At 26.8% G+C, this 20,965-nt stretch overlaps 5 protein-coding genes across 6 annotated transcripts; 3 read left to right on the top strand and 2 right to left on the bottom strand.

The window, feature by feature from the left end:
• Positions 1-40: 40 nt before the first annotated feature.
• LOC128955587 (uncharacterized) lies at positions 41-1,535 on the top strand. Of its 2 annotated transcripts, none has more exons than XM_054301271.1 (4): positions 41-180; positions 400-435; positions 574-801; positions 1,161-1,535. In XM_054301271.1, the coding sequence occupies exons 1-4, from the start codon at positions 141-143 to the stop codon at positions 1,448-1,450; spliced, it is 594 nt and encodes a 197-aa protein (XP_054157246.1). In that variant the 5' UTR covers positions 41-140; the 3' UTR covers positions 1,451-1,535. The 2 variants fall into 2 exon arrangements, with proteins under 2 accessions (XP_054157246.1, XP_054157237.1); XM_054301262.1 differs by having other exon boundaries at positions 574-807.
• Positions 1,536-2,725: 1,190 nt separating this feature from the next.
• On the top strand, positions 2,726-4,147 carry LOC128956437 (Golgi-associated plant pathogenesis-related protein 1-like). Its single transcript, XM_054302183.1, has 4 exons — positions 2,726-2,747; positions 2,865-3,001; positions 3,096-3,238; positions 3,884-4,147. Exons 1-4 carry the CDS (start codon positions 2,726-2,728, stop codon positions 4,131-4,133), a joined length of 552 nt encoding a protein of 183 aa, XP_054158158.1. The 3' UTR covers positions 4,134-4,147.
• A 6,130-nt stretch (positions 4,148-10,277) lies between these two features.
• Positions 10,278-11,830, bottom strand: LOC128956427 (N-acetylneuraminate lyase A-like). The gene is made up of 5 exons (XM_054302170.1): positions 11,610-11,830; positions 11,152-11,549; positions 10,826-10,887; positions 10,639-10,725; positions 10,278-10,577 (listed from the first exon to the last, which is right to left on the bottom strand). Exons 1-5 carry the CDS (start codon positions 11,828-11,830, stop codon positions 10,278-10,280), a joined length of 1,068 nt encoding a protein of 355 aa, XP_054158145.1.
• A 954-nt stretch (positions 11,831-12,784) lies between these two features.
• On the top strand, positions 12,785-14,161 carry LOC128954518 (mitochondrial import inner membrane translocase subunit Tim17-B-like). Its single transcript, XM_054300109.1, has 2 exons — positions 12,785-13,395; positions 13,893-14,161. Exons 1-2 carry the CDS (start codon positions 13,077-13,079, stop codon positions 14,096-14,098), a joined length of 525 nt encoding a protein of 174 aa, XP_054156084.1. The 5' UTR covers positions 12,785-13,076; the 3' UTR covers positions 14,099-14,161.
• Positions 14,162-14,999: 838 nt separating this feature from the next.
• Positions 15,000-19,017, bottom strand: LOC128956408 (uncharacterized). Its single transcript, XM_054302147.1, has 4 exons — positions 18,797-19,017; positions 17,520-17,928; positions 16,396-16,812; positions 15,000-15,308 (listed from the first exon to the last, which is right to left on the bottom strand). Exons 1-4 carry the CDS (start codon positions 19,015-19,017, stop codon positions 15,000-15,002), a joined length of 1,356 nt encoding a protein of 451 aa, XP_054158122.1.
• Between the last annotated feature and the right edge of the window lie 1,948 nt (positions 19,018-20,965).

Raw genomic sequence — 20,965 nt, 5'->3', positions numbered from 1 at the left:
AATTATGTTTTATTTTAATTAAGTTTTTTTTTTCACTGACTATACTCTATACAGTATATAAAAAACTATAGCATTTTAGTTATCATTATTAGATTGTGTGTATAAAAAGTATAAAAAATAATTAACATTATCAGTCAATTATGAAATTTTTTAGCATAATTATTGTTTTGATAAATATCTGTAAGTATTTTTTTTATTGTTAATTATTATTATTATTGAAATATATATATATACTGTATATAACTTAGCTAAAAATAAAACAAATAGATATTAATTAATTTCAACAAAATTATTAATTACTATAATAAAATGGCATGATATTTTATGATGCTAATTAACATTTTTTGTTTTAAATTTTTGTTTATTTATTTATTTATTTTTAAAAAAATTATAACCTAGGTTTTATACAGCACACTATTGGACGAGTAACACGGCGTAAATATAAATTTTTTTAAAAATTATAAATATTATTTAAAATTTTTAAAAATAATAAAATTTTAATTAATATTTTTTTTGGAGACAAAAAATCAGTAATTAATTAATTAATTAATTTTTTTTGTTGTAAACCAATAGCTACTGAAATCGATTGGATTGAAGCCTTCGATAGATGTGAGTCCAAAGGTGACGGTTTGGGTACAGTTGTCAACGATATTGTCCGCTTCGAGTCGGGTCTGACCGACGAAAGTTGCGAAACATATTTGTTGGCCGCAAACACTACCCGACGGTATACGATGCGCATCGACGACGACAATCACTCGCCACTAATCGTCAAGTATTCATATTTTCCCGACGAAATTGACGGTAAAAGTAATTATTATATATTTATTTATATTAATTTTTTAAACATTATTATTGTTATTATTATGATTATATATATACTTATATATATACTTATATATATACTGTATATAAGTATATATATATATACTTATATACAGTATATATATATATACTTATATACAGTATATATATATATATACTTATATACAGTATATACTTATATACAGTATATATATACATATATACAGTATATATATATACTTATATATATATACTTTTTGTTTATTTTAAACAAATATCTAATAATTATGCAATTTTCTCATAAATTTTTTTCAACTATACCACAACTCAACCAACTMTTGCCGACCCCCCTACCTCAGCCAACAACATGAATCTTATAGATCACGGCACTGTCGAGTTGGGTCCCCAGGATCTGATCGATGCCAAAGTAATACTGAAACGAAAGTTTAATTATAAACAACGCGAAAATCAATGCAACACAAAGACTGGGCTATCGGAGCTCCGGTATTCAGAAGCCAGTCTAGAGCTGATCCATGAAACCAGACATATTGTATGCAAAACGGCTATCGACTCCAATACCAAACTATCCTATATGTCTGTCCATTATTATCCGAGTCTTAACAGTGGAAAACTTATTGATAATCTTTAAGATATATACAAAAAATTTAATAGTTATTTCAGTAGTCATACAATAGTAAAAACCCTTATTATGTGTTTTAAAAAATAAATATCTAATTAACAAACAAAAAAAATTAATAATTTTTATACAATAAATTAAATCAAAATTAATAACTAATTAACTTATTTTTAACTAAATAAAGTATTTTTTTTAAATATCAGATTCAAAATAAAAATTGTTTTTTATATAAAATAAATTAAATCAAAATTAATAACTAATTAATTTATTTTTAACTAAATAAAGTATTTTTTTTTTAAAATTACTGATTCAAAATAAAAATTGTTTTTTATATAAAATAAATTAAATCAAAATTTAATAATGTTTACTAAACTAGTATTTTTATGACATTTTTTTTAAAAAAAACTAACCAAACAATTATATTTTTGAATAATTTTTATATATCAATAATAAAATAATTTTTTAAAAAATTCAAAATTACTTATTGTATTAAATTATTTTTAACTAAATAAAGTATTTTTAAAAAATATTTTAATGCTAATCCTTAAAATCTTAATTTTTGTTATCTTAAAATTGTTTAATTAATTTTTTTTAATATTTAATTAATTAAATATATAATTAATTTATTTTTATATATTAAATAATACAATTTGATTGTACTGCTAAATTGTATTATTTAATATATCAAAATAAATTAATTATATATTCAATTAATTAAATATCAAAAAAATTATTTTTAAAAATCTAATATGTTTCAAATTTCTATTATATTTAATATTTAATTTAAATATCTATATAATATTTTTTATAACATTAAATATAATACTAAATTTAGCAAAAAATTAATATATTAATAAAAATTATTATAATAATTAATAACAATTTTAATTTCAACATATTAGATAATTAAATTATTTTTTTAAAATGGCACCTTTATTTATTACTATTAAACTTATAAATATATATTAATTTTATTTTATGTAGTCATTTTCTACATTTTTAATTATATAATATAACTTATATTTTTATATATATATAAAAAATAATTAAATATTTTGTTTTACTTTATTTTAATATTAATTAAATATTTTTTATATATATACTGATATACCATATTGAAAAAGTATTAAAACCTTATATAAAAATATAGTTTATGTAGTAAAACAAAATATTTAATTTTTTTATAATTATTAATAATTATTAAAAAAATTGTGCATATATTTTTTTATATTATTAATTATTAAAAAAAAAATATTGTGCATATATTTTTTTGTATTATTATTAACTATGAATCTAAATAAACCATTTAGTATTATTATTATTGTATTATTAGGTAATATAAATATACATAATATATATTGAAATTTATTTTGTTTTTTTTAAATATTATTAATTAATTAATTACATATATTTTTCAATTATATAGTTATTAATTTAGCATCAATTATATGCAGCAGTAATTTTGTTGATAAAACTGATAAAAAATTTTCAGATGATTGTCTCAATTATCACAATGAGTTGAGAGCCAAACATAAGTCGCCTAAACTAGCAATTGATAACAAAGTATGTATTTATTTTTATTTTTTTGTAATTATTTTCAATTTATTTATTTTATATTTATTTATTTTTTAATTTTATTTTTTTTTAAATAATAAAGTTAGTTGAGCAAGCAAAAAAACGGTGCTTAGAGTATGGCAACCTAACCAACAATATTAAACCAAATACAGTTAACACTGAAAATATTTCCGGTGTCATGAATATGCCGGAACAGTTGTCTTGTAAAGTGGCTATTGATTTGTGGTATTAAAAAAAACATACAGTTTTTACTGTATATATATAGATATGATATATATAGATATGATATACTGTATATAGATATGATATGATATGATATATATAGATCAATATATATTATTCTATAGTACACTAAACATTTTCAGAACAAACTCGGTACTTTTTTATTTATGTTACTTATGTTTTTTATGCTACATTTGATAATTATAAAAGATACCATATTGTCATGTGTTGTTTAAAAAAATGCGACATCATTTATGTAATTATATAATTATTTAATAGAGATATAGTTACACAAAAAACATATGTAATATACATAAAAAGGGCCCGAGTCTTCGGTAGATCATAATCCGTGTATATATATATATACTGTAGAAATAAAATATAATATCTATAATAGTTATTATATTCTATGGAATTATTATATATATACTATAGAATAATATATATATATAATAACTCCATAGAATATAATAACTATTATAGATATTATTTTTTTCTACATTATATAAATATATATATATATTATAGATACTATATATATTATTCTACAGTATATATATATATATATATATATCAAAACTTAATGAAATTAATAGAAAACATGTATTGTTTTTTTTGTTTGTTGTTAATGATAACCCGATTTTTTAGGTATAAGCAACACAAACACTATAACTTTACTGATCCTAAATTTAATCCGAAAACCGCCCATTTTACGGCACTGGTATGGAAAGAGTCGACCAAAATAGGCTGTGCCCGATGTTCAAACGGTACTACGGACACGGATCTGACCAAACTATCGGCTGTTGTATGCAATTATCATCCGAAAGGCAATGTCGGCATTTTCAATGGCAAACCTACCCCGAAATTTTTCAAAGATAATGTCCAAAATAAAATCTAACTAAAAATTTTTTTTTTATTTTATTAAAAAAACTAAACTAATTTGGTAAGCTAATTAAAGTTTTAATATATATATATATATATAAATTAATTTAAATAAATAATAATTAAATAAATTAAATTAAATTACTTTAATATTTAATTAGTAGTAAATGTAAAGAAAATAATAATAATAAAAAAATTTTAAAAAACAAAAGTAAACTTCAATTATTTGTAAACAATTTACAACAAAAATTAAATTAAAAATATATGAATATTTAAATAATAATTATTTTGTTTAAAATAAACATTAATTATTTTTTTTCAAAAAAAATTATAATCTATTAAAATAATTATTTAAATATTATATATATTTTTATTATTACTGTATTATTCTATTGTATCCAACAAAAAATATTAAAAATTTAAACGTTATTTATTGCAATTAATAATTATTTTACCAATTTTTATTTAAACATAATTTATATAATAATAATAATAATAATAATAATGTATTAATAACTTATACACACATTTTAAGTCCAATGTTTAAAGTATTGCAAAACTATTGGACAATTAGGTAATAATATCTATAGTTTTAATCATAATTTTTTTTAAACATATTTTTATAAGTACTGTACAGTTTCAATGTAAATATTATTATTGTATATATATTTTTGTTTAAATAAAAAATTGTTTAAAAAAACAAACAATTTTTTAACTACCCTATTTTTTTAGCTATATATACTGTATATGGGGGCGGGGATCAGTTAGGTTAATATGTCGATATATCAACAAAAATTTCAAGTAATCAATTGTCTAGGTACAGGTACATTTGGCCAGGTAGATTATGTTCAACATAAACAAAATAATCAATTTTATGCTGTTAAAATAATACCACTTAATGGTAATTGTATATAAATTTTATATATATATATTATTATAAATATTAATTATTATTATGATATATATTTTTTTATATTATTATATGTTATATACATGTATATATATATATATATACCAGTATATTTATATTATTATTAATTAATATATATTATATCATTGTATGGTATGGTATACCATATATACTGCAGTATATTTATATTATTATTAATAATAATTAATATATATATATGGTATATACCAATATATTTAAGTTATTGTTATTTTTATAATTACCGGTAATTAATATATATATATTTATATTATTATTAATAATAATTAATATTTATATATATATATATATATATGGTATATACCAATATATTTAAGTTATTGTTATTATTATAATTACCGGTAATTAATATATATATATATATTATTATTAATAATAATTAATATTTATATATATATTCCAATAAACTTTTAATATTATATTTTATTATAATTATTATTATTATCTTATATAATAAGTTGAAATCGGTGTCGACGACAAACAGATCCAGAAAGAGTGTCAACTATTAAGACAAATGGATCCCAGATTTGTTATCAAATACTATGACGATTGGCTGGAAATGGATACCTATTATATTCAGATGGAATCGTGTCTAATGAATATGGAAACAGTTATCCAACGAATCCAACAGATCTTCTTCTTGGATGAAGATGAGGAACACCACCAGTCAGTAGGCGATACCGATAACCTGGAACTGGTATTGAACTACATTAGGTGTCGACTATTCCTCGAGATTATCCAATGTGTCGACTATTTGCACCAGAAAATCAAACCACCGATCATTCATCGGGATCTTAAGCCACAGAATATTCTGGTTGTGGCCACCGATAGACAAGTAGTAGACAATCGGTTTGTGAAATTATGCGACTTTGGTTTGGCCACCGCTCACGAGTGGTCATCGATGACGCATACGTCCCGTGCGGGTACCATGAGATATATGGCCACCGAAGTACTCGAAGGTCAAAAGTATAACAAAATGGCCGACGTCTATAGTCTGGGATTTGTTGGCCAGGATTTGTTTGCGGTCGACATATTTGCCGATAATACACAGTATTTATATATTTATTTTTTTTATTGAATTTTTATTTTAAATTATTTTAATTATCAAAACTAATAATAAACTAATATATTGGGTAATGTCCTAAAAGTTAGTTTTAAATATTTTTAAGTATATTATTTTTTTTATTAATGTTTTAACTTAATATTATATTGTTAATGATTAGTTAGATATTACTAGTATTAATTTGTGTTAACAGCTGGCGCTCAACACAACATCATAAGCGGCAGCATTGCATTATTTCAACGACTCTACCGTTTCCGCAACAGTAGTAGTCGTTTAGCTTTCACAGCGTTTAGTCGCATATTTTATATTAAATAAAATCGTTTACTTTCATATAAAAACGTGTACTTATTTCGTATACTTTACCGAACCCGAGTTATTGGCCGCCTGATCAACGGCCACTCAACTCAATTGGCGCAGTCGACTGAGATACTTACCTACGCGGATATCGAAAGTAAATCGACTTCGACGACCTACTCACCGACACTTTTGAATTCAAAAAACAACGGTTTTTTGTCGCCTTAACGGCTCTCATCGATTCAACGGTTTTTTCGTTAATAAAGCGTTTTAAAGAAACGATACGAAGACAACGATGTCTCAACAGTTACGTAGTGGCCGCACACTACCGCCATTCAGTAACGAACTGAATGTACCGACGGGTGCGAACGGACTCAACCCGATTTCCGAAGACACGAATGAAGACTTGTCGTCAATCGCTTCAGACTTGGAAGCATTGACCCGCGATATGACTAACGACCCGACACAGGATGGGTTAGCACAACGTCTGGCAACGCTGACCAGAGCTGCACAAGTGGCCGCCGCCGCACGAAATGTGATTAACAATCGCAATACGGCATCGAGTTTATCGACTACAAGCGTACAGAGATTGGACTCCGATGCCGATACCTTAACAACACGACCGCATAGTACCGTAAAACACGCTTCGAAATTATGTGAACCATTTATAGGCGGTTACTCCTTAACTCCTATCGACGAATGGCTCGATGGCTTCACCGCATTGACATACGCTTATAACGACTACGAGAGGCTGCTTGCGCTCGCCAAGCACTTGACCGGCGATGCCTTCAGTTGGTATTGTCGTGAAGTCGCCCGAAAACTTCCAAACCTGACCTGGGCCGAATGCCGATCTCTTATGATTGCGCGTTTTGGTCGTATGGTTGGTCACGGTCTTGTTGAAGCCTCCGACCGAAAACTCAAAGCTAATGAAAGCGTACTTACGTACTATCACGATATGCGCCGCCTTCTGGACGAAGCGCGCGCCTCCGATGAACAACAGATAGGTCTACTCACGAAGGGTATGCCCGACTATTACAGGCCGCTCATTGCCTGTCAACGACCGACAACGCCTCAAGAATGGCTACAGATAGCACTTCTCGTCGAAGAGACACGAAAAAGAAATAAAAGTTTTAACGTTAACGCTATCGACGACGAAGACGGCCAACCGAAACGTAATCGTTGGAAAAAGCGACAGAACGGTAACAATGATAGGCCACCGACTCCATGTCCACGATGCCGACGACACGGCATAACCGAATATCACTGGATGCGCGTCTGTCCGAGAACAGAACCGAAAAATCCAGATCCAGTGGTTAACGCTGTCTCGCATATTGAACGATATCGAGATATACGAATTAATGACAAACCCGTACGAGCATTCATAGATAATGGCGCCGACATTACTATCTTATCGAAGGATGTCGCAAAACAAATGAAACTCCGACCCGACGCGCGACATAAGACCAAAGTAGGTACCATTGCCGGCGATAAGTATACACTCGGTGTCGTAAACGTTAAGATTCAAATATACGGACACCGAATACGTAACGATTCACGTAATGGACATCGCGTACGATGTTCTCATAGGCCTCGACATCGCAGAAATGAAGACAACTGTGCGCCTGCGAAGTCAACGACACATCACGAATAAACCGAAAGTCGCACATATGACAGTCAAAAAAGTCGGTATTGTCACCGAAAACAATCACATAAATCGTAAAGACAATCGTAAGTATGACATACCGCCGACTCCTTGTCCTCGATGTCTTCGACACGGTTTCACCGAATATCATTGGAAACGTCAATGTCGACGACAGGAGCCGATCAAATCGCATAACAAATCGTTTGGGTGTTCCGGCAGTAGTCCGCGAATACCACAGATTGGTTTGTTCACCGTTAAGCGTGATATCACAAATCACACCGAAAAGAAACATCCACTAATACGACCACCTGTGACACCGATTGGACGTCTACCACAAGACAAACAACGACGGTTTGATGATAAACAAGACCGTAATCACCGAAACACATCACCGATTGATGTACGTGATCGCATTACCCGAAGGTCGCAAAATTCGGACAATATACGCAGTTTCGCGGCCGGGGAGTGTGTTAACAGCTGGCGCTCAACACAACATCATAAGCGGCAGCATTGCATTATTTCAACGACTCTACCGTTTCCGCAACAGTAGTAGTCGTTTAGCTTTCACAGCGTTTAGTCGCATATTTTATATTTAATAAAATCGTTTACTTTCATATAAAAACGTGTACTTATTTCGTATACTTTACCGAACCCGAGTTATTGGCCGCCTGATCAACGGCCACTCAACTCAATTGGCGCAGTCGACTGAGATACTTACCTACGCGGATATCGAAAGTAAATCGACTTCGACGACCTACTCACCGACACTTTTGAATTCAAAAAACAACGGTTTTTTGTCGCCTTAACGGCTCTCATCGATTCAACGGTTTTTTCGTTAATAAAGCGTTTTAAAGAAACGATACGAAGACAACGATGTCTCAACAGTTACGTAGTGGCCGCACACTACCGCCATTCATATATATATATATATCAACCCGATTTCCGATACACGAATGAAGACTTGTCGTCAATCGCTTCAGACTTGGAAGCATTGACCCGCGATATGACTAACGACCCGACACAGGATGGGTTAGCACAACGTCTGGCAACGCTGACCAGAGCTTACAAGTTACGAAATGTGATTAACAATCGCAATACGGCATCGAGTTTATCGACTACAAGCGTACAGAGATTGGACTCCGATGCCGATACCTTAACAACACGACCGCATAGTACCGTAAAACACGCTTCGAAATTATGTGAACCATTTATAGGCGGTTACTCCTTAACTCCTATCGACGAATGGCTCGATGGCTTCACCGCATTGACATACGCTTATAACGACTACGAGAGGCTGCTTGCGCTCGCCAAGCACTTGACCGGCGATGCCTTCAGTTGGTATTGTCGTGAAGTCGCCCGAAAACTTCCAAACCTGACCTGGGCCGAATGCCGATCTCTTATGATTGCGCGTTTTGGTCGTATGGTTGGTCACGGTCTTGTTGAAGCCTCCGACCGAAAACTCAAAGCTAATGAAAGCGTACTTACGTACTATCACGATATGCGCCGCCTTCTGGACGAAGCGCGCGCCTCCGATGAACAACAGATAGGTCTACTCACGAAGGGTATGCCCGACTATTACAGGCCGCTCATTGCCTGTTAATAGATTTTTGAACAACTATTTCGCTCATCATTTAAATCATTGAATTGTTATTTTTTGTTTCCTCCAAAAAAAATATCTTATAAATTGACTGTTTATTAATTAAAAAAAAATAAGTTTGTTATGTTTATTATTATATTATTATTTTTTTATTTTTATAATAATATAGAAATATAATATTTATTTATTTTTTTAGTTTGTGGTTAATATATATATATTTAAATAATTTGTTATACAATTAAAATATTTTATATTTCGACTAATTTTCTATAAACAAAAATTATTTTATTTTTTATAAATTTTGTGAATTTATAATAAATAAAAACAAATTTTTGTTTTATTTTTATCATAATTTGCAACAATTATATATTAATGTTATTCAATATATATATATATATAAAAATACTGTATATATAAATTACATTACATAATAATATGTAATATTAATATTGTACTATTATTATTGATATTATTATTTAATATAACATTTTTTTATTATTATAAATTTATATATATATATATATATATATATATATATATATATATATATATATATATATATATATATATATAGGTATATTAATAATATATTATATATTAATAATAATAATATAATTATAAATGTCTGAAATCATAATGAAAACTATTGGGCGGACGCGGATGTCCGACATTGAACGACCAGCGCCGGGCACTGGCATTCAGTGCCAGTTTCTGCGATAATATCATATTACCGGTTGACTTATGTTTTAAAAACTCGTCCAAAATTAGTTGTTTCTCACGACTGGCACCAACCATATCGGACTGTTCAACAAATTTCAAAAATCGGTTAAACGTTTGCGGAATACCCGACAAATTAAACGACTGGGCTATRGCCGCATCAAACCCTCGTAGGCCAGTCAGCACCCGTAGKACAGACTAAATAAATAAATAAATAAAGTTTTTTTAAATATTTTTTTTTAAATTTATAAACTAATACCTCATCGAAACCGAGAAATATTTTAAACAACTGTCCGCTGAGTTGTTGCTGAAGTAATTGCAATGTAATAATGTTTTCATCGGAATACTGATWATTAAATTATAATTATTAAAATTATTAAAAAAAATTTTAATTAATTAATAGTTATAATAATATTTAAACAAAAAAATAATATTTTTTATTTTACTTTTATTGCCGTCAATTGCGGTATTTGTTTGACGCCCTCAACAATGGCCACAATTAAGTTCACTATTTTTTTTAAAAAAGTATTAGTTAAAAAAAATTTTGAAAAAGTTATTAATTTAGTTAATTATTTAGTTAAGTTAATTAATTAATTATAAGTTTAGTTAATTAGTTAATTATATGTTTACTTATTTAGTTAATTATAAGTCTAGTTAATTAGTTAATTATAAGTTTAGTTAATTAGTTAATTATATGTTTAGTTATTTAATTAATTATAAGTTTAGTTAATTAGTTAATTAATTATAACTATTATTTATTTTATTGACTTACAATTAAGTTGACCAGTTTTTGGCGGTATATTATAGTAGATAAGCGGTGTATTGGGCGCCGCCTGGGCTATCAGTTTCATATAGTCTAACAGTTGACCAACACTGTTAGGTTTGTAATAACTGGGCGGCAATAATGCTATAGCATCCGTACCGATAGCTTCCGAATGTTTGGCCAATTGTATGGCCTCTTTGACGCACAGGGAGCTAACGTTGACAACACTAAGGAGATCGACACCCTTGGAGGCATTGATCGCCTGAGACCAGGCAGTGCTCAGGGCTAGCCGTTCATCGTTAGTCAAACTATAGCCCTCACCAGTAGTTCCCATCAAATATATACCGCGAACTTCATTATCAACTAAATACTTGATATAACCATCGATTTGTTTGACATCGATCTCACTGTCCATCAAAAGTGTTAATATAAGTATTAATTTAATACAAAAAAATCAAAAATTATACGAAAACCCTTGGCTATCGAACGGTGTGAATACCGGTGCCATTGGACCCTTGAATTGAACTAATTTTTGTTTTTTCGCCACCAATGATGATGAGGATGAAGATGATAGTGATGATGATGATGACAAGCACCGGGATATTAGTTCAAATACCTGTAGATTATTTGATTTTTTTGAGCAAACATATTGAGCTAATAATGACCTGGATACAATAAATTTGTACATTGCTATTTTAATAAAAAAACAAAATTAATTATTTAAAAAATAACAATTAAAATACTATAATATTGTATATTATAAATATATATTTTAATTTATGGTTATATTTATACTGTATATATACACACTCATTATTATTATGTAATATTGTTTTATATTTAATCATCAATTTATTTTATTTTATTTTTTTATTTTATTTTTGATAACCGTAAATTTATATGACAACTATAATCAGCAAGGTTGATTATTTAATTTTTTTAAAAAAGTTTATTAAATTTAATTTACTTAAGTATAGTAGTATTACTGTATTTATTACAACATTCATGTAATACTGTACTGTATTTTGAAGCAATTAATTAGTGATTATTATTATTATTATTATAAATTTAATTATTACTAAATAATACATTCAAAAATAATTAAAAATTTAATACTTTATTGTACAGTTAGTTAAGTTAATTGTTTTTTTAATTTTTAATTAATATTTTTAATGAAACTAATCTCTCTATCTCTCTCTCTCTCTCTCTCTCTCTCTCTCTAATAAAATAAAAATAAAATATATTTTTATATTTTCAATATAATAGTTGAAAACTCAGATTTAAAAAAAAATAATAATTTATATTTTAATTATTATTAATTATAATACAATTAAACAAAATAATAATAAAAAAATTGATATAATTTATTAAACAAATTTATTTCCCCGACGTTATTGATAACCGAACCCAATGTGCAATGTTTGCAATGATATTAATATTATTGAAAAAAACATATTGATTATATACAAAACCAAAACAATAATGGCCGTCCCATAATACAGTATTATATGTACTGTATATGCGCCCAATATTAGTGTTTAATACTTAAGGGGGTGGGCGTAGTTTTTTTTTACATTTCTATGTTAGGAATAGTTATTATACATACACACATATATATACATTATTTATGTATGTATACATATTAAGTATAATCTATTGTATATAAACACATATCTATGTGTTTGTGTGTTTGTGGCTATTGTTTTGGTTTTGATTATAATTCTAATCAGTCTATCATTGCATCAGAAATGAAGTCTAGTATTGAATTGAATTGAAAAATGCATTCAAAACTCAAAACACATTTTCATTGATAGAAAAAAGTGTCTATTATTTTGTTTTTTAGTGACCAAATCGGGTGACCATAATATCGGTAATATTTTTGTTGTTTCGGCCATATTATCGGTGATTGACTGACCTGACCAGACCATAAAAAAATGGAAGAATACGCCCGCGAGCCGTGTCCGTGGCGTATAGTGGACGACTGCGGCGGTGCCTTCACTATGGGTGCGATCGGCGGTTCAGTATTTCAGGCCATTCGCGGCTTTCGTAATGCACCGCAAGGCGTCAATCGGCGACTACTGGGTTCGTGGTCGGCGATCAGGAGTCGGGCGCCGATTATTGGCGGCAATTTTGCCGTATGGGGCGGTCTGTTCAGTACCATTGACTGTTCGCTGGTCCACATCCGCAAAAAGGAGGACCCGTGGAATAGTATTACTTCGGGTGCACTGACCGGCGCTATACTAGCCGTTAGAAGTTAGTAGACAACTGTGTGTATGTATGTGTGTGTGTGTGTGGGTGTGTGTGGGTGTGTGGGTGTGTGGGTGTGTGTGTGTATGTGTGTGTGTGTGTGTATGTGTGTGTGTGTATGTGTGTGTGTGTGTGTGTGTGTGTRTGTGTGTGTGTGTATGTATGTGTGTGTGTATGTGTGTGTGTGTGTATGTATGTGTATGTATGTGTGTATCTATCTGTATGTATGTGTGTATGTATGTATCTGTACTTATGTATGTGTGTGTATGTATGTGTATGTATGTGTATGTATGTGTATGTATGTGTATGTATGTGTATGTATGTGTATGTATGTGTATGTATGTGTATGTGTATGTATCTGTATGTATGTGTATACATATGTGTACATACATATGTGTGTGTGTGGACACAATCGGATGATTTGTTTGTTTTAATTAACCTATTGATTGATTTAGACTATTGTTTGCTAATTGTTTGACTACTACTACTTGTTGTATATACAGACGGAACGGGAGCTATGGTCGGGTCGGCTATAATCGGTGGCGTACTTCTAGCACTTATCGAAGGAATGGGTATACTATTTACCCGATACTCGTCGGAACAGTTTCGACCTATTCATCCACTGGAAGATCCCACACAATTAGGTCAGACACCACCTCCCGGTGCCAGTGGTTCAGCATTTTCCGGATCCGCTCCTCAATACCAATAGATATTAATTTTTAGAATATTTAAAATAAAATTTTTTTTAAAAAAAATAATACAAATATATTCAGTGGTTATATATGTTGTAAATAATAATATAAAAAAAATTTTGACAATTAGAAAATATTTAGTTTAATATTAATATTTTTTTTTTGTCATTTAAAAACATAGTATTTTTGTTAACAATTTTTTTTGTTGACATTTACCACTTAAAACATAAATATATTTAAAAAAAACAAATATTAGGATTTAATTATTATTATTTTTTTTAAAAATTGTAATTCATAATTAAACATGGTACACTTAATTAATTAATTAATTAATTAATGTGTATTATTAATATTATAATTAAATTATTATCTAATGTTATTAAAAAATACCAAACAAACTGATAGTTTTAGTATTTTATTTGTTATTTCGACAGTTTTTTTTGTCAATTTATATAACTCTAATAATAATAATTTTATAATAATTATAATAATTATAATTATTATAATTATTATTACTATTATTATAATTAAATTATCTAATGTTTAAAATATCTTCATCAACATATAGTTTAAGATATTTTTTTATTATTTCGACAGTTTTTTTGTCAATTTATATATTAATAATAATAATTATTAATATTATTATTAAATTATTTAATATTTAAAATACCAAACAAACAGAAAGTTTTAGGATTTATTAATTATTTTGAGTTTTTGTTTTTGTGTTAATTTATAACTAATAATAATTATTATTATTATTATTAGTAGTAGTAGTAGTAGTAGTAGTAGTAGTAAAATATTCAATGTTTTTAAAAATACCAAACAAACTGAAAAATTTAAGAAAATTTTAAATCAATTTATATAACTATAATAATAATAATAATTATTATTATTATTAATTAATTAAATTAAATTAATTTAACTCGATTGAAACATGGTCAATTTTAGTTCATCGATATCGAAACTGGCAAATGTTTTATCCTTTTTATTGACCGAATAATCGCCGTAATTATGGGCAAAACAATTCCAGTGACCGCCGTATTCGGCGTCCATTTTCGATCGCAATTCACTGGCAATTGATTTCAGTGTCTTATGTTTTCGGATGGCTGTCAACGATATATTTTCGACAAACTGTATCATCGATTCGGTCATATCGGTGTCGAACAGTCGGATTTTTGGTTCGACTTTGCCGTCCCGGAGCCGACGTTTCAGTAGCGGTACGTCCAACTTAATTACCAATAAATTAATTGATTGATTCAAACAGTTTTTTTTTGTTGAAAAATATATTAGTAATAATAATATGATTTTTTTAAAAAAAATTGTTATTAACATTAATAATAGCCCCTCTCCCCCTCCCCACTAACTCCGATTTTTTTAAATTTTAAAATCATGCATTTTCTATATGGGGGGGGCTATATCAGGCAAATACCTCCCGCCAGCCCCCCCCACATCTACTGGGGCGCTATGTGTGAAGTCGTGGAGGTAGAAAACGATTTGGGGGTGGGGTGGGTAAGGATAGTTCATTGTAATGTTAATTACAGATATTCAATGAAAAACTTCAATAGTCGGGGGGCAGGGGGCTATTTTTGAGTGAATTCATATATTTGGTAGTGGATGGGGGTGGGGGTGGGTTGGCTATATCTAACTTATTGCCCACCCCCACATTTTCACATATGGGCCACTGATTGCCCGAGGGTAGGGCCAGGGGGCTATAATTTAATAATTATTTTAGTAGACTACAGATTAGAGTTGTTATATAAATTATTATTATTATATATATATACAGATAATACCAATTAAAAGTTTAAATTTGACTAATTTATCATGTACAGTTAACTTTACACTAAGCAAGTTAACTTAGTAGTAATACAGTATTATTAGGAAAGTTATATAAAGTATCTTGCTAAATATATTACATAATATATTAGTCAAATTTAAACATTTTTTAAGTAGTATAAACTGTATATAATTTATATATCAATATATGTATATAGATAATACCAATTAATAGTTTAAATTTGAGTAATATATCGTGTACAGTTACTTTACTCTAAGCAAGGTAACTTAGCCAGTAGTATTATGTAAGTTATATAGTAAAGTACCTTGCTAAATATATTACATAATATATTAGTCAAATTTAAATACTTTTTAATTAGTATAAACTGTATATTACTTTTTATGCTATATATACTTTTTGGCTTTAGGCCAGGGGGGGGGGTAAATCAATCTCAGAGGGGGGGGTAAGATGGCCTTACCCCCACCCTTTTGCAACCCTGATATATATTGATCTATATATATATATATATATACTTACAAATTTAGTCCGATAGATTTTAAACGTCAATTTTCCAAACTTTAATTTAACAAAACAACTACTATTGGTATAGTTGTGACCCTGTTTATCGTAATTGGTTATCACGCACCAGGAGCTGCCCAACTCATGATCCAATTTATAGACAATATTCTGGCACATATAGTACATATTGTTGTTAGACTGTAGTTCCGATTTGACCACATCTACGACCCGATTGGCTACCGTATCATCCGTATTGGTTTCGGTAATGGACACCCGTTGCGATAAATGGCGGCGACCTTCGCGTATCATATCGTAAATTGTTGGCCTGTTTTGTGGACAGTTAGTAGTAGTAGTAGTATTGGCGTTAAGTGACATTGTTGAAAATGTCTTGTATAATCTTGATGATGATGATGATGACGATGATGGTGGTAATCCCTAAGCACCGGTAGATAAATAAGTTATTATTATTTTTTATTTATTTATTTTTTGGGTAACTAATTGACTGATTGACTAAATATTTATATTGCAAGTATGGGTATATATATGTGTGTATATATATGTATATATATATATGTGTGTGTGTGTGTGTCTGTATATATATGTATATATATATATGTGTGTGTGTGTGTGTCTGTATATATATGTATATATATATATACTAGTATATATATATATATGTGTGTGTGTATATATATACTAGTATATATATATATGTGTGTGTAAATATAGGTGTATGTATTATGGGATAGTATTAGGTTAGGGACAGGTATTAGACTTTCCATTAGTTTATATCTATTAGTTTATCTGATAAACTATATATATACATCCAATTTTTAAAAATTGACCATGGGCATAATTTGTAGATAAATTTTTTTTTAATAATAACAATAATTGTTCATTGGTCATTTTATTATTTTTGTTGTTGATTAATTAATAAAATTAACAAGATAATATCATAGCATCATCATCATCATCATCATCAACATAGATAATAGTTGATGCTATTATCTATCTACTATTATCATCTAGTTAATTTTACAATTAATTTTTTTTTAAAAATGACCAACTACAATTATTGTTGAGTTATTTATAAATTATTATCTATAAATAGATGACCTTGGTTATTTTAAAAATATATTTACAGCAATAACATTATTATCCTTATTATTATTAAAAGATAATTGTTGTTTAGTAGTTAACAATTGTTTACGACAATCGGCTAACTGTGCCCGCAGTTGATCGACTTGTTTGACTAGTTTAGACTTTTCATCTACAAATCGTACGGTCATTTCGTCCACTGCTTTGTTGAGGACGTCCTTTTCGTGCCATAATTGTTCATATTTTGTGGACTCTTTCCGATTGACTGCCATCAGCTCTTTGATACAGTCGTGACTGATATTGCATATACAGTAACATTTTGGACACAAACGCAAACTATAGGGACATTGGTTTGTATGATCCCGGAGCCGATCCAATGGCATCGACTCTTTGCAGCCGTTTTTCCAGTAGTCGCATGTGATGGTCATTTTGCCCAACAAATTGGTTAATATCCTATAATTGATAGATCAATATTTTTAATACATTTTTTCAAATTATTATTATGTGTGTATGTGTATGTGTATGTGTATGTGTATGTGTATGTGTATGTGTATGTGTATGTGTATATATGTGTGTGTTTAGTTATCAAATGTAGTTAACTAAATATGTGTTTTTATTTTTAAATATATATAWAACTAATAATTTATTTCAATAATTTTTTGTATATAAAATTTTAATTTGATTATCAGCTGAAAAATAATAATAAAATAAAAATAATTATAATATATCAGGTGATGACATAATRTATATATAWWTATCAACAATAAAAAAAATTAAAGGTYTACTAAATCTACAGTATATTTATAAAACATTATAAAAACTATAGACACTATTGTATTGTATTATAACASCTTTATCTGGAAATATAATTATCTAWTAAAATATACAATATATTTATGAAATTAGTAAAAAAATAAAAATTAAAAAATATCTTAWTTGTTAAWTGTTTTACTGTAATTAAAAAAAATTATTCATTATAAGTTAGTAATAATAATAATGCTAATAATTACTAATAATTAATACTAGTTTTACAATACAATTAATACAATTAAGTTAAAACATTAATAAAAACAAATATACTCAAAATATTAACTAATATATTAAATAATAAATTATTCTGTAATATTTAATATTTAATAATATATTTATATTATTATTATTATTTTTTAACTTAATATTATATATATACATATATATATATATATTTTTATTTATTATATTATATATATATGTATTACTGTATATATATGTATAAAATTAAAATTAACACATAACTTATCCTAACCATAATTATCACAACAACAACAACAAAAAAACTTACCTAGGTGCTGGTCTCAATTCGGTAACCATTAACGGTTGTCTATCATGTGGACAGTTAGCTTCCGTTTCTAGCCATTGATAAATACAATCTTTGCAAAATGTTTGCAAACAACAGTCAACCACYACTGGATYGCATAGTATCTCCCGGCATATACAACAAGTTAGCTCCTGTTTCTCATAGTCGCCCAGTSCMACAAATCTACCCTTTTCATAGCCGGGCATTATTATTATTATTAGTACAGTATATATATATATACAGTGTATTTAATTAATGGTCAAATATATATATATATATATATATAAACAAGCAAACATGTTGTAATTGTATTTATTTTTTATTATTATTTTTTTTTGGTTACATATTATATAACAAACTTRTTTAAAATTATTWAAAATCTATATATAAAAAWTTGTTTAAAAATAAAAATTACATTTTATTGTTGTTGTTGTTGTTTAATAATTAAACTWCAATACAGTATTATACTATATATATATACAGTATATTCAATGTCTACTTTAGATAAAATATTTTTTTTTTTTGATAATAGCAACTATTATTATAGCAAACTTTTGTGTATTGTATTAGTTGTTTGCTAAAAAGTTTAATGTATTTTATTTGCTAACAAAATATTAGTTGAGATATCATTTAGGTGGTGGTAGTCATTACACTAACTGTACGTATAGTTTAATATAATTATTATTATTATTAATACTATAGTTAKTARTAKTATTATTATTAGAGAGTAATATAAATCAATGATTTATAGACTGTGACACAAAAACAACAACATTGTAAGCAATACTGTATATAAATTTAGTTAACAGTATAAATATTTTAACTAAAAATAAATTAATTGATTATTATTAATAAAACTTTAATATAAATAATTTAATTGTATAATTAATACAATAGTTTTTATTATAATTAATTAAAAAATGCAAATTAAATTTTTAATTTWTCTAAAAKGTTTAKTTTAGTTGTTTAAAAAAATTAATCACTACTAAAATATCCTTGAACAATTTAATATACTGTACTATCTTTTTTTATTTATCAAAATATTGAGCTATCAATAGAAAATAATAGCAGAAATAATAATAATAAAAGTTTTTAAATAATATGATATCATTATTATTATTTTTTTTAGTGTTATTTATATATAWTATTATTAAACATGTATATAAAAATAAAATTTATATATATATTGATATAGTAATACAATTGAATTGAATTACATAGAGATTTAGCAATAAATTATAATTAGAAATTTATTTTTGCMATACAATACTGTTTTTATTAATATATATATATAMAKTATATATATATGTACACTATATTGTAGTATAACTGTATGTAGATATTAAGTATATTTTAAAACAAATTAWATATTATTCAAAAAAGTTTTTAGCATTTAAATTATTTGAAATTTTWTATTATAAACAAATCACTAAATATAATGTAAGTGTAATATGTATTAAAAAAAWTTTGTGATAATTTTAATTTAATATACATTTAGTATGTTTTGTATATTATTCATATATATTAAAAAATMTATAAATCTAATATTATTGCAATATTTMATATATATATATAWATATATTGATTTTTTTARTAAGCTAGCTTTTATCAACAACAACATAATTTTATTGATAAAATAAATTTTATATTTATATTAAMAACAATATATATTTCATATATTATATATATATATATATATATATTAAYATAMAAATTAGTRTACTATTAATGTTATTACTTATTATATTTTGTTGCTAAGCGYAAGTAATACAATAATTTAGTTTTATATATWCCGATATATATATMATTTTTCAATAACAATTTAATTTAATTTGAATATATATATTGATATAATAAGTTAGTTATTTGTAAATAGAAAAATATGTATGAATTGTTTTTTTTATAAATATTATAAATTGTATAATATTTTTTGAGTACAATATAATATATTTACAATATATAAAGTTTTTTGTTTAGATATATTTAAATTAGTTAAATTAGATATATATATATATATATATATATATATTAAATACATGTATTTGTTARTAAAATAATATATCTAGTAATTATTAATAAACTAAATTAACTGTCTCATAATTAGTGTAAATAATATATATATATATATATATATATATATATATATATATTTAT

This window comes from Oppia nitens, unplaced genomic scaffold (assembly GCF_028296485.1).
Source record: "Oppia nitens isolate AA-2021 unplaced genomic scaffold, nextdenovo-longstitch-racon4-pilon3 scaffold12_pilon_pilon_pilon, whole genome shotgun sequence".
Taxonomy (NCBI): Eukaryota; Metazoa; Arthropoda; class Arachnida; order Sarcoptiformes; family Oppiidae; genus Oppia; species Oppia nitens.
The sequence above is the reverse complement of the archived record's forward strand: the minus strand, read 5'-3'. Positions and strand labels throughout refer to the sequence as shown.